Genomic DNA, 12466 nt, shown 5'->3' with positions numbered 1-12466 from the left:
CCAAAGGCCCCTTCCTACAGCCATTGGCCCTACACTTTGATCTACTGAACTCCAAAGGCCTAACTTGGAGTGCAGTCCCACGCCAACAGAAGAGAATATACATAAGCATCAAGCCCTTGAAAGAGGCAATTCTCACGAGCTCCAACCCGTCGCTCCATTGCTTCAAAGGCTCAACCGCATAAGGGCTCTCAAGCTCTCCATAAGGGGACATTCCACCGGCACTATTGTTGAGTCCTCCAAACATCAAAGCTACCAAGGCTTTCAAAAGGGAATAATCAAGTAAGGATTCCCCACCATCAAGTGTTTTATTCCATTTGTAAAGAGAAGCTTCACTCCAGTGAAGAGGAGCTTCACAAAAAGGGATCTCTCTCTCTCTCTCTCTCTCTCTCTCTCTCTCTCTCTCTCAATGAACCCTAAAAGTTTGCAACCAAGCAAAATAATTTACAAATAAATTTTCTATCATCTCCTAAGGGGAATTTGTGCTCGTGTAAAGAGGTAGACACTAGCTAGGAGAGTCTCCTAAGCTAAGACCTCTCTATTAGCACAATGGAGGAAAAGGGAATTGAGAAGTAAAACAGGGAGGATTTCACACCTGGCAAACAAAGTTAAGGGGTTACCTAATGAAAAAATGTTTATGGTCTGTCATCAACATTGCCTTAGAGCAACAAGCCGAACCCGATGGAGTGCACACTAGGGCATCTACACTCATAGCAAGTGCACTGAATTTGGCAAAGACGAACAAGCAATAGGAATCGTCATCACCTCCTTGCATGACAACTACTATGTGCATTTCATAAACGAATGTAAGCATGCACATGAAGCTTGGCATGTCCTAGAAAGTAATTTTGGAGCAAGGGCCAAAAGAAGTAAAGTTAGTCTCAAAAGACAACTTTACAAGATCATTATGACTAAAGAGGAGAACATTGTTAGCCTAGTAAATAGGCTTAAGAGCATTGTCACGCAGCTCACTTACATCCAAGTCAAAGTACCAGAAGACAACAAAGTAGCCGTACTATTAAGTGCACTTCTACCTTCTTATGACCACTTAGTCACAATTCTTGAAGAAAAAGAACCGGCTCCACCTTCCAAGATGTCATCAACTCAATCCAAGCAGAAGAAAGAAAGCAAAAAGATTCATTATCATCCGGAGGGGCTTTTGTCACGACATCCTCACGGGGAAGAAATTCACCATCAACTCCATCAACTCGAAGAAAGTGTTATGAATGTGGAAGATTGGGACGCGTAGCGAAAGACTGCTACACAAACAAACCTTGCAACAAATGCAGTAAGAAGGGACACCCTACTTCTCAATGCTACTCAAATGGAGGCAATAGCAGTGGAGAAAACAGCAGTAGTAGAAGCAACAACAGAAGCTACGAAGGAAAGAGACCTAACAAAGGATCAACTCACATGGTAGAGAACGAAGAAGAAGACGAAGGCGAGAAAAACGTCTTATATGACGACATACTTTGATGATGCAGCCTCTCTACTTGTAGGGGAGGACTTTCATTTTCCTGTGTGATTATCATCCTGTGTGGATTTTGTCAACCTGTATGGATACCAACTTATCATCCTGTGTAAATTTTGTCAACCTGTGTGGATACCAACTTATCATCCTGTGTGGATATTACATCTTCAGTATTTTGTCATAGTCCAAACCTCTAGGGGAGGATTGTAAAGTGTGAGTTTTGTCCTAAAGTGTGAGTCAAGGAGAGAAGAGTGGAATTATACCACATGTTGTGGTGCAAGGCTGTAGAGCTACTTAAAGCTCATTTCATGAATGAATCAACACAGCTCTATTTTGCATTACATATCCCTTTTTTATGGTGAGCTTGTGATGGCTTAGCAAATACTCAAGATCGTGTCTATGAGTCCAAGTTAATTGATCTTGGAACCTAATTCGCTTGAGTGATAATCTAGCCACACACTCACTTGTGCACGATATTTCTCTTTTATTCACCCTAGCTAGCACGACCGAATCCCATCACTCCTGGCAAAGGAAGAACTGGAGAGAGAGAGAGAGAGAGAGAGAGAGAGAGAGAGAGAGAGAGAGAGAGAGGAACGAAGGACTCAAGGCAGCCGGTGTGGCTGTCGTCTAGAGGAAATAGGAATCTCTACTCTCCTTTGCATCTGACTGCTATGCCCATCAAATGGGCTGCCCTGAGGGGAAGAAGTGAAAGGGGAGAACCTGCTGCCCCAGCCCCTAGAGAAGAAGCGACTGTGAGTAGTACCCCTAGCTACCACCAAACTCCTCCATGGCTGCCCAACAGAAAACGCTAGGAGGCTGCCTGAGAAAAACGCCAAGATAAGGGGGCTGCTGGAAACGTTGCTCCATCTCCTACTATTGGTGGCCAAAAACGCCAGTAAGGGCTGCACCCTTGGGCGCCCTGCAGGGCTGAGAACAATGCTCTAAGTACCCCTCCCAGAGGCCTATATATAGGCCTTTGCTAGCTGCTGCTGACCACACATCTAGGACCCCACGACCAAGCCAATATATCCATAAATGGGAAATAAGGGGAGAAATGGCCTAGAGGGTGACTAGACTGACTAGACTGACTGAACCCTTGTCGTGCTGTAGCTTGTCCACGGACACATAGGGTTGGATGTGTCACGTGACATCCCCTCCTTTTCAAAGTGAGGTACTGATACCGAACTGTATGGCGTCGAGGGAGATCGCCAATAGCATCCGGAATCCTGGAAGGGACTCTGATGTGTGGGTCGTGCGGTACTTGAACTTTATAAAGGTCTGCAACGCTTGCTTCTTTGGGCCGCGCCGAAAGCGACACAAAGTCTTCTGTGGCTCCTTCAATGCTTCAACTTCGTCGAGAGTCATGCTTCTTTCTTCTTCAAGAATCTCCATGGCTAAAAATTCCTGAAACCATTTCCAACACAAAACCATGAACATACCTATTCCATGTAAAGTGAGTGGAAAAAATCTTGTCTTCCTCAAAGATTGTGCATGCAATGTAGATTCCTATCACTCTTCAAAAACACGATTAGGAATCGATACACCCAAGCGAACTTGGGTTCGTGCGACCGCAACAAGCAAAAAAAATTCTTGCAATTCTTGTGGTTCTTTCCTTGAGTGATACAGAACACTGCCAAAGCTCTAATACCAATGTTAGGTGCAGCGGATTCGCGGAATGAATGTTTGCGCTTTGCTCAAGATGAGTGCTGCGAACTGTGCTCAAGGTTCCTTTTGTTCTTATGGAAGAGAGAGCCTTCCGTTCTTAATGAGAGAGTGCTATGATCACAAACAAAGTGAATGGACACTGTGCGTGCAAGTGTATGAGACTAAGAGATAGAGAGAGAAGAGAGATACGACACCAGAGACGTAAAACCCTCCTCCGAAGGCCCCACTCTCGTCGGCGAGAGTGGTCTACTTATGATTGCACAATCTGGTACAAATGGTATGCATGAGTGATGCAAGTCTAGGCTATGTCGACGATGACGACGGTGATGACGAAGTTGACCTAAGGCTGAAATCTGTAATCTTTCTACTGCTGTGTAAAAACGCTATGGGCTGAAATACGCGACTAGTCCAAAAACGCTGATTCTGGGACTGTTTTTGTAGATCTTTGACGCTGAAAATCTGCAAGTCTTATGGCTGAAACCAGAGGTCTTTCTGGGGCTGAATCTGCTGCTCTTCGAGGCCTGAAAAACGCAGGTGGTAGCTGAGGAAAAACGCTGAGATGGGCTGCGTTTTGGGGCTGAAACTAAGGCTTATCTGTTGAAAAACGCCAAGGCAAAGTGGAGGCTGGCGATGGAGCAAAAATGCTAGGGCTGAGGGATGGGGAGGATCTGCTGCTTGGAGGGAATCCACCAAGGCTTGGTCTTGCTGAGAAGTTGCTTGCTGAGCTTGGCTCCTGTTGCCTCTTCTACCATTTAGTGCTAACTTTGGTTTGCTTATATATTTTCTTACCCAAATTGCCCTACCTACTTTTGTTGGAAAGTCACTTAAATTAATAAGTGAAAATTGTCAAAAATAGGTAAAATAGGCTAAATGCACTGGAAAAATCCCTTAACTGATTCTAATGGATTCTGATGGGAATGCTTATGATCATGTTGTGTGCAACCAGAGGATATGCATCTATACTAAGTGACTGGGCATGCATGGTCTACGAATAGACTCACAAAAGTGCCAGATCACTTCTAAATCTAGACTGACTGGACTGACTGAACCCTTGTCGTGTTGTAGCTTGTCCACGTACACATAGGGTTGGATGTGTCATGTGACAACAACCGAACACTGGCCGGGCATAGTTAATGCACATTCTCCAAGATCCATCTTTCATTAGTACTAGCAATACCGGTGAACAGAAAGGTGGAGTCCTAGGTTGGATGAGACCCTTTTCAAGAAGTTCGTTCAATCATGTGATCCTCAGGACGAGGAGGTGACTCACCTGGTAGGCCTTCAAAGAAACAGTCAGCTTGTGCGTGTAGAGATTCTTGTCGTTCCTTTTCTAGATCAGACATATTTGACCTTTGTTCATCATTCAATTCTTTCAAGAAAATCGAGTAAACAAAAAGACTAGATTTCATTAATTTGGAAACGGCCGAAGCCAATACAAGTGGAACGGACTCGCCTTTCAACTGTACATCAAGTATAATCTCTCGGCCCTCCTCATTCTTCAAAGTAGCTTTCCTGGCCCTATAATCGACCACAACGCTTTCTTGCCGAACCAAGAAATTCCTAGGAGGACGTCACACCCTTCCAAAGGCATGATGTAAAAGTCCTTGTGCACTAAATAGCCAATGACATGTGTAAAGGTAATATCCCGTCTACCTGTGGTCCCATTTGCTCAGGCGTAGCAAGGGCCCCATCGAACGCGAGGGTGCACGCTTTTGGAGACCCAATGCTTTTGGACTCTATGCTTTCCATGTATTGCTTTTGGATAGGCCTAGGGCCTTTAAATATGAAGGGTGGGCTCTTTCTCTGGCATCCTTGCGGGAGCAAATACAAAGTAGAGCCACCGCTGTTGTACTGAGTTGAAGCAATATAAAGAAACAAGAAAGGGGCGCCATATTTTGGGGCTAGTGCTCTCTTGGCGTGGAACTCCACCACTTTGAGTCTTCTGTGTCGTGCATCTCTCTCCGTTCATTTGTTTCAAAGTTTGTTCTGTCTGTTCTTTCCCATTGGCACGTGGTGTCCTCTCGTTACAGATATTATGGTGCCTTTTAGATTTTGGATAAGATCGGCCATATAGCCTTGTGAAGCGTAAAAAATAAAGAAATACCAAAAGGGGCGCCAGTCTTTAGGGCCAATCTCTCTAGGCACAGAACTTTGTCGTGTCGTGTTGTCTCTCTCAATTATGTTTGGTTCTTTCACTCTCTCTCAAGTGTGTTGCATTAGATTCTCACCTTGGAGTGATTAAGTCTATTAACACAACCTCTTGTATCCAAGAGTAGCAACCTTCAAATGTGGAACCTCCAAGAGCAACCCCATCGTGGTGATGTCCTAGATCTGCAAGAACACTGTAGTTGGAGTTGCCTAGGGCACGAGAGGACATGGAAGGAGAGGAACCTGCAAAAATGAAAGGGATGCAAAGAAAGTGAGTGCGATTTGGGAGAAAACGCTAGAGAAGAGAAATGCTCGAGAGGAATTCTAGAGAGAGAGAGAGAGAGAGAGAGAGAGAGAGCCTGGGAGATACTGGGACACTAGCAGCTCCGCCATGAATTGCCAGAGAGGTGACAACCTCTAACATAAACCTGTCTAAGATTCTGATTGGCTGCACCTTTGTCGTCCACTACGCCTCCTCCTCCTCCTTATGGCCTCACTCCTCTAAGCTCTCTCAGCCTCTTAACTTCCTAGACACTGACCCTTCTGTCTCTCCCCAAACTCTATATGTTCTCTACTCTAGACAATCTATCCTTCTAGTGCATCCAACTTCCACATATCCTATTGTCCCTGTAAGCCAATAAAGAAAATACATTGATGTATATCACCTCCATGTGTAGCAAGAAGAGAGATGAAGCGAAAAGGATCCTTCACAAGAGGGGTGAAGGATCATGGTAAGGGTGGGGGTGTATACACAATCAAACGGTGCAACTCCCTCACTCAAAATGACCCCCAAAAAATTATCTATCTCTGCTAGATGCGGATGGAACTCTCAGCAGAAATCTTGGAATCTCATTACAACTCCTAGACCCTCACCAAGGCTAGCTAGATCCATCCCTTGCTGCCTCCATCTATACAAATAACAATATGATCTGTTGAAGGGGACTCTAAAAATGCTAGACTAGCCTGGTCCGATGTCTCAAACTAAACTTTGTAGAAATCTCTCCCTAAAGGAGAGACCATCACAATCCTCAGAATGGGCATCATGCCACAACTTAGTGACATGGTGTGTAGAAAAGTTGAGACAATCTGCCAAAGAAAATCAAAGAACCAAGTTACAGCTTGAGGGGCCTGTAAATTCTATCACAAATTGCAGGATGTTGTTTATTATTGCTGATGTGGCAGCTCTTATGCTTTGACTTTTATAGGGCACCAATTTCATAAAAGCATTGAGCAAAAGCTTTTACAAGCTATTTTTCGAGTTGGTTTTCAAAGGCTAAGTGCCTTTAAATATGAGGCTCTGCCTAAATTGCAATGATCAGAATTTGGGAGTGCATGATCACAAAATCTCTTTATCAATATAAAATAAATACTCACACAGTGCTTGACTCAAGCCTTGAAGGCCAATACTCTCTAGAGAGGAACTCCGTTTGATCTCATTTTTGTCTACAAAGTGCGAGTGTGATCTTTTCAGGTCTTTCAATTGCAGTTTGATAAGTTTTCATGAGTCATCCGTCCGGTGAGTAATTATACATCGCACAGAAGCAAGTTACGAGCAAATCCAAACACACTAAAAGTGAACCTTTCTCTGACAAAAGGACGCCCAATGCAATAAACCCAACATAATAAAACTAAAGTTTGCTCACACAGGGAAAAACCCTTGTCTAGCTAAGGCAAAAAGTAGACTTTGTGTACAATGTGATCATTCAACTTCATCTTCCTCGTCGGAGGAAGAAGATGAACATGAAAACATGTTTCATCCCCTCGAAACGAAATAAACACGAAATGCTTGAAACTTTCCAAACAAGGGGACGAAACGTGTTTCCAAGCTTTCAAAAATAGTGAGTGATGTGCAACACATTTTACCACTTGCGTGATTGTGTATAAGATATATCCACCTACTAGAATCCTAAATATTAGGTTTTCTATAACCTCTAGAAACTCGTGTGTTTCGTCTTGGCATTCTTAAAACGAAGTGAAACGACTTGAAACGTTTATTGTTACATTGTTAATCTCTACAATGTTAGTTTCATCCTATTTAATAAAAAAAATTCCAGCTACATGCATGTCCTCTGCTTCCCATCCTCCACAGAATCGCTAGCTTCTTGAACAACAACGAGTCTCTTATCATCTCTCTTTTTATTGATCATTTCCAAAGTTACCTCCAGTTTCTCAAAGACACTTGCCTAATTTTGAGAGCAAGTCGAAGATTGGTGTGTATGTCTACCAATTTCTCCTTGTTTGAAGGTTTCAGCTTGTTCCATTGTTGATATGTATAAGTGAGAAAGTGCTCCATTTACTCTTACATGGGGAGGAAGTAGTCTTGAGAAGCACCCAAATGGCAAGTTGCTACAAATTCAAGTGTGCTTGCGCCATAAAAGTCCCACCACTGCAACCCTCCATACATTTTGCTTTCATCTAGAGTAAGTGGGCGAGAAGAAGTACCCTTCAAGGACCTATAATCATCCAGTTCATTAAGCCCTTTGCTCATAGGATCTCTGCGTGTATAGCGCTCAATGAGTATCATCCATCCATTCTCAACCTTTTCATTTGTCTCTTATTCCTTGCCTCTCCAAGTTGGATGTAATACATAGCTTGCAACATGAAGAGGAGAGTGCATCATGTAGTAAATGCATAAACCCTTTACCTGGTTCAGTTTACTTTCATCAACACCTTTACTTTTGTATATAGTCTCCACCATCCTGTCTGTGAGCTCATAAATTAATTCCATGGTGGCTCCTTCCCTATTAATGTGCAAAAAATCTTCAAGATAGGCACCATGATTTTCACTCTCCTGCTTCTTGCCAAAAGCTTGTCTCCAACACCTTGCATGTAATCTGCAAGCCAAGGATTTTGTTCTTCACATGTTTGCATTTGTCCGTTCATCACTTACAACCATCTTCCTTAAGCCAATGAAGACTCTTTCATCCAACGAGTTTGACGATACGATCAAAGTGTAAGCAAACCTCTCATTTGACATGCCTGCTTAGCAAAACTAAAGTTTATTTTCACAAAACTTTTCTATGGTATGCAAAAATAGGATTAGTATAGTCTTCAAACATGCCTTCCTTACGTAATTGTGAATGATAGTTTTTGAAAACTCAACAAATGGAAAACACTCCCCATTGAGCTTGTGATCATGTACATAACACTTTGTAACATATATAACAAGACACTTGACAACCTCTAACTGTTGATCTTTTGGGCAAATATATTACCAAGTTCAAAGAGTCAGCTTTAGAAATAGCCATCAGCAGATGAATCCGGTGACAAGTTTTCGTGGGGGAAAAACAATTGCCAGCCTTAAAACACAGTATAATGCACTAAAATAATCTCTCTTGCACAAGATGATTAATATCACACTAAGGCATGTTTTGTGAAAACCAAAGATAGATTAGGTGAATAACTAGACTTTTCAGCAGGGAAATCCACAAAATAAGATCCTCTAAATATCATAATTTGGTCTGGCTTGAAACTTCAAACTTTCACATGTAGCCCTAAAGTTGTGCAGCAACACAGAGCCGCCATGATGACTCTCAAGCACCTACAGCATAATTAGCAGAATGATTAAGATTCATATCCTCGCCTTGGAGCGTTGCAGCCCACATCGCCCATACACATGCCTTCCATGTGCCTAATCTAGATTAGAGGGCTAGCACAACAACCAGCTTCTGAAAGAGGCTTACCAGACTGAAGAGGCGATTGATATCATGTGGCGCAGCTTGGATGGTGACGTAGGCAAAGCTGCGACCTTTGCTACGCACGACATCGACCGAAGAGACATGTACGAGCCTTGAGAAGGTCTGAAGGAGGTCGCTGCTGATGACTGCTGGCCCGAGGCCACCCACGTGCAGCCTCACTAGGCTCGACCCTTCTCCTCCCTGGAGGCTCCCGTCTACCCCCTGCATTTCAAAACTGCAGTCTAAGAATTCAGGCGATTTTAGAGACTAGAAGTCCTAGACCTGACTAGGCTACTATGTTCTCACATTGGTCAACTACTAAGAGCGAGTCCCCCTATGCCTTATAATTTTGGTGGCATTTATTTTTGTTTAGTGGTCACATTACAAAAATGTACAAAGGAATTCTAAGGAGCTCTACTTAAAATTAGACTAAAAGCTTTTACATAATGCGAACATGCCCCTCTTTTTGAAATAGGGTCCCATCAAATCAAATTTCCATTGGTTAGTGTTGCTCAAAAGCCCTTAACACAAAAGAAAATGTGTGTATCTGTGAGTTTACGACTTTTAAGGATTCTATGTCCTACATACCACTAAAATAAAATGTGTGATGTGTGACCACAATTATGCAACTTGTACTTCATCCCACTAATATTATTAACACATAGTGAGACCCAAATCTAAAACAACCTCACTGAGCTTTTTCCGTGGAAGCTCCAAAACTAAAGGACTCAAGGTATAGATCTCCACTTCCTACTGTCGGTGGTGCCTCATCAATCTGTTTTGTACATCCTAATTTTTTTAGACCATGGAATTGTGCAAAGCTTAGTTGAGGGTTAGCATTTGGAGACCCAAAGACTTTTTGTGGCATGTAATAGGGATACTTATTCTTCTTATATGGAATCACTAGCAAATGGATAATTTCTTGAAGGAGGCAATGGATAAAGAAGAATGAGACCAAATATAATGCAGCTTTTCTAAATGTCCTCGTTGTCTTTCTTTGTATACAAGGGAGTGGGCTATTGATTATTTGAGAAGACATAAAAGAAGGAAATTAAATGAGTGGAGAAGGATATAGTGCTTGAATATTCAAAATATATGATATTAGGTTCCAAAAAAGAAGAGGGGAGAGATGGTTTCATGCATAAAAAGAAAGATCGCCCGAGGGACTCGAAAAATGTTGTACCACAAGTGGTTGTAGTTTCATGGGTATCTCCTACATCTTAGAAAACATAACAAAGTCAAATAGGTCAGTCACAAATATAATTTTAAAGCAAGATGAGGGGAATTGTACTGTTTAGAGTTAAAAGACACGGTGAGAAAATTTTATTTCTCATAAAACTGATCCTTCAGGTGGTTGATGTCATTGTAGTTCAAATCTTCCTTAGTACAAGGAGAAGATTACAATTGAATCACACAAGGATAGAGTACCTTGTAGTTTATTCCCTTGCCAATAGCATTACCTTTCAACACTTCTCCAGTTTGACGAGTAGAGGAATCGAGAGAGATTTTTAAGGGAGCTTTTTTGGAAAACTGGACTGGTTGGCAAATTTATTGAAAAAGCTCTCTCTATGAACTATGTGTGCTAGTTTCCCCAATCTTATGCAAAAAGCTCCCTCCGCCAAACCATGAATTATGATGTTGCAGGCCATCACCCAGCATCGTGCCGCCACATTAAAAGGCATTGCTATGGAGTGGTGATTGGTTGGTTGGTGGTTTTATTTGCACTTTCAACAATGTGCCTGCACACAAGATATAGTAAATGTGAAGACAGGTGCATAAGTTCAACTTGCGAGAGCTTTATATGACTCCTCACTCCACAAAATAAGCGATAGATTCTTCACCTTAAAATACAACCAACTTAAAATATGAGGATCAGGGTGTTGGACAAAACTTCTCTAATGCAATGCACGTTGCGTGGGGGGAGGGGAGAGAGAAAGAGAGAGATGTAATAAAAAATTCAAGAGAGACAATCAAACACCTCAATCGGCATGTTGTAGTAGGTGCGAGTGTCAAAAAGACCCTTCATACTTCATTTGCAAATGTTTTTCTACTAATTTCTCAAATATCAATTCTCGACAATGACGAGAGAGAGAGAGAGAGAGAGAGAGAGAGAGAGAGAGAGAGAGAGAGAGAGAGAGAGAGAGAGAGAGAGAGAGAGAGAGAGAGAGAGAGAGTATACAAGAAAGGATGAATCATGACTTTAGAGCTACAAACTTGTGATTGTAAGCTCAACTACAAACAAAGTAGAAACACAATGACTGCTAGCCCATTGACAAGTTCTACAAGAACACGAAAACTTATATATGAAAGACTATAAGAAGCAATTTTTCATAGCGATTACAAAGATTATCAATCCCTACACTATGCAAGTAGAAATTTGAAATGTTTATTCCCATTCACTGTTGGGAGGATGTAATTCCACAATTTTTGGATGTGGCTCCCAATCAATGATGCTTCCTGTAATGCACGATCAACCTCCTCAACAAGTTTTCTATCTCTCTCTTGAATCTCTCTCAATCGCTAGGCTTGCATTTTAAGAAGTGAGCGCACTTTGTTGGAGAACTCCTTGTTGCTGTACAACAATGTTGTCTCATTTGTATACTGGGCAAGCAGTTACCAACAGAAACCAATTCCATACCTCTGGGCAACAAACGATGGTCAAAGACAACAGAGAAACTTTACTTTGATATAGGGGTGTCAAAGTGTACCTCGCATAGGTGTCCCATCAATCTCCTTTGGCCAATCACTCTAGCCCATTGAACCAGGCATCGTCCAATGGTATGTCAATCGCCTCCTAAGTCCAGGTGTGCTCTTTTCTCATTGCAGACACCAATAGTGTGTGCACAGTCCTATTATCCTTCTTGATAATCGTTGTCTTGCAGACAACCACGTTTACGTGATCTTCACATCATCCAGCTGCAATGGCAATATCATGCACCATTCCATAATTATCGGACAGGTATACGACTACGAACACACCTCTGTCATGTGATTTAGGTAGCACTAGACGGGCAAGATGTCCAAACTTGCACACCTCCATGTTGTTCCATTCAGGCACTTCAGAATTTGACAGCCCATACACAGATGTAATGCAAGGCAAAAAAACAATGGAAGCATTCAATGCAGAATCCATGGCTGATCCATCACGCAACGAACAAAGCAAGTTTTCCACAATGTGTGGCCTCACAGAGCTTAGCAAGGCCATCTTCAATTCATCCTCTGTCTTGTCTGAGCCGAAATGAACAATCTAAATATGGTCACCATCGCTTCCTACATATACCTCAATTAGTAAAAGATAGATCTCAAAACGCAACGCAACTTTCAATCAAGATTGCCACTTATCGATCGATGGGTATGTAACCATTGGCAGGTCTGAGACATGCAATATCTCTGTTTCTAAACTCATTGCAAAGTCCACCACCTCCTTTGTTGACATTCCACTTCTCTTTCCTGATCACCAAGAAAAGCACAAATTTCAAAGCGTATAAAAATATGTTCACCATTTAGA

The 12466-nt window shown here is 42.2% G+C and overlaps 1 protein-coding gene across 2 annotated transcripts in view; it reads right to left on the bottom strand.

Moving 5' to 3' along the window:
* LOC147437078 (protein REPRESSOR OF SILENCING 3-like) overlaps nt 1–9245 on the bottom strand; it is a 35477-nt gene extending 26232 nt beyond the window's left edge. Inside the window, exon 1 of one of the 2 annotated variants that reach the window (XM_086486525.1) lies at nt 8965–9245. In XM_086486525.1, the coding sequence (XP_086342651.1) occupies nt 8965–9186 (222 nt within the window). In that variant the 5' untranslated portion in view covers nt 9187–9245. The remainder of the gene's footprint in view (nt 1–8964) is intronic. The other variant, XM_086486526.1, reaches the window with a different exon arrangement.
* Nucleotides 9246–12466: the final 3221 nt, after the last annotated feature.

Source organism: Adiantum capillus-veneris, chromosome 17 (assembly GCF_014529385.1).
Source record: "Adiantum capillus-veneris isolate H3 chromosome 17, ASM1452938v2, whole genome shotgun sequence".
Lineage (NCBI taxonomy): Eukaryota > Viridiplantae > Streptophyta > Polypodiopsida > Polypodiales > Pteridaceae > Adiantum > Adiantum capillus-veneris.
The sequence above is the reverse complement of the archived record's forward strand: the minus strand, read 5'-3'. Positions and strand labels throughout refer to the sequence as shown.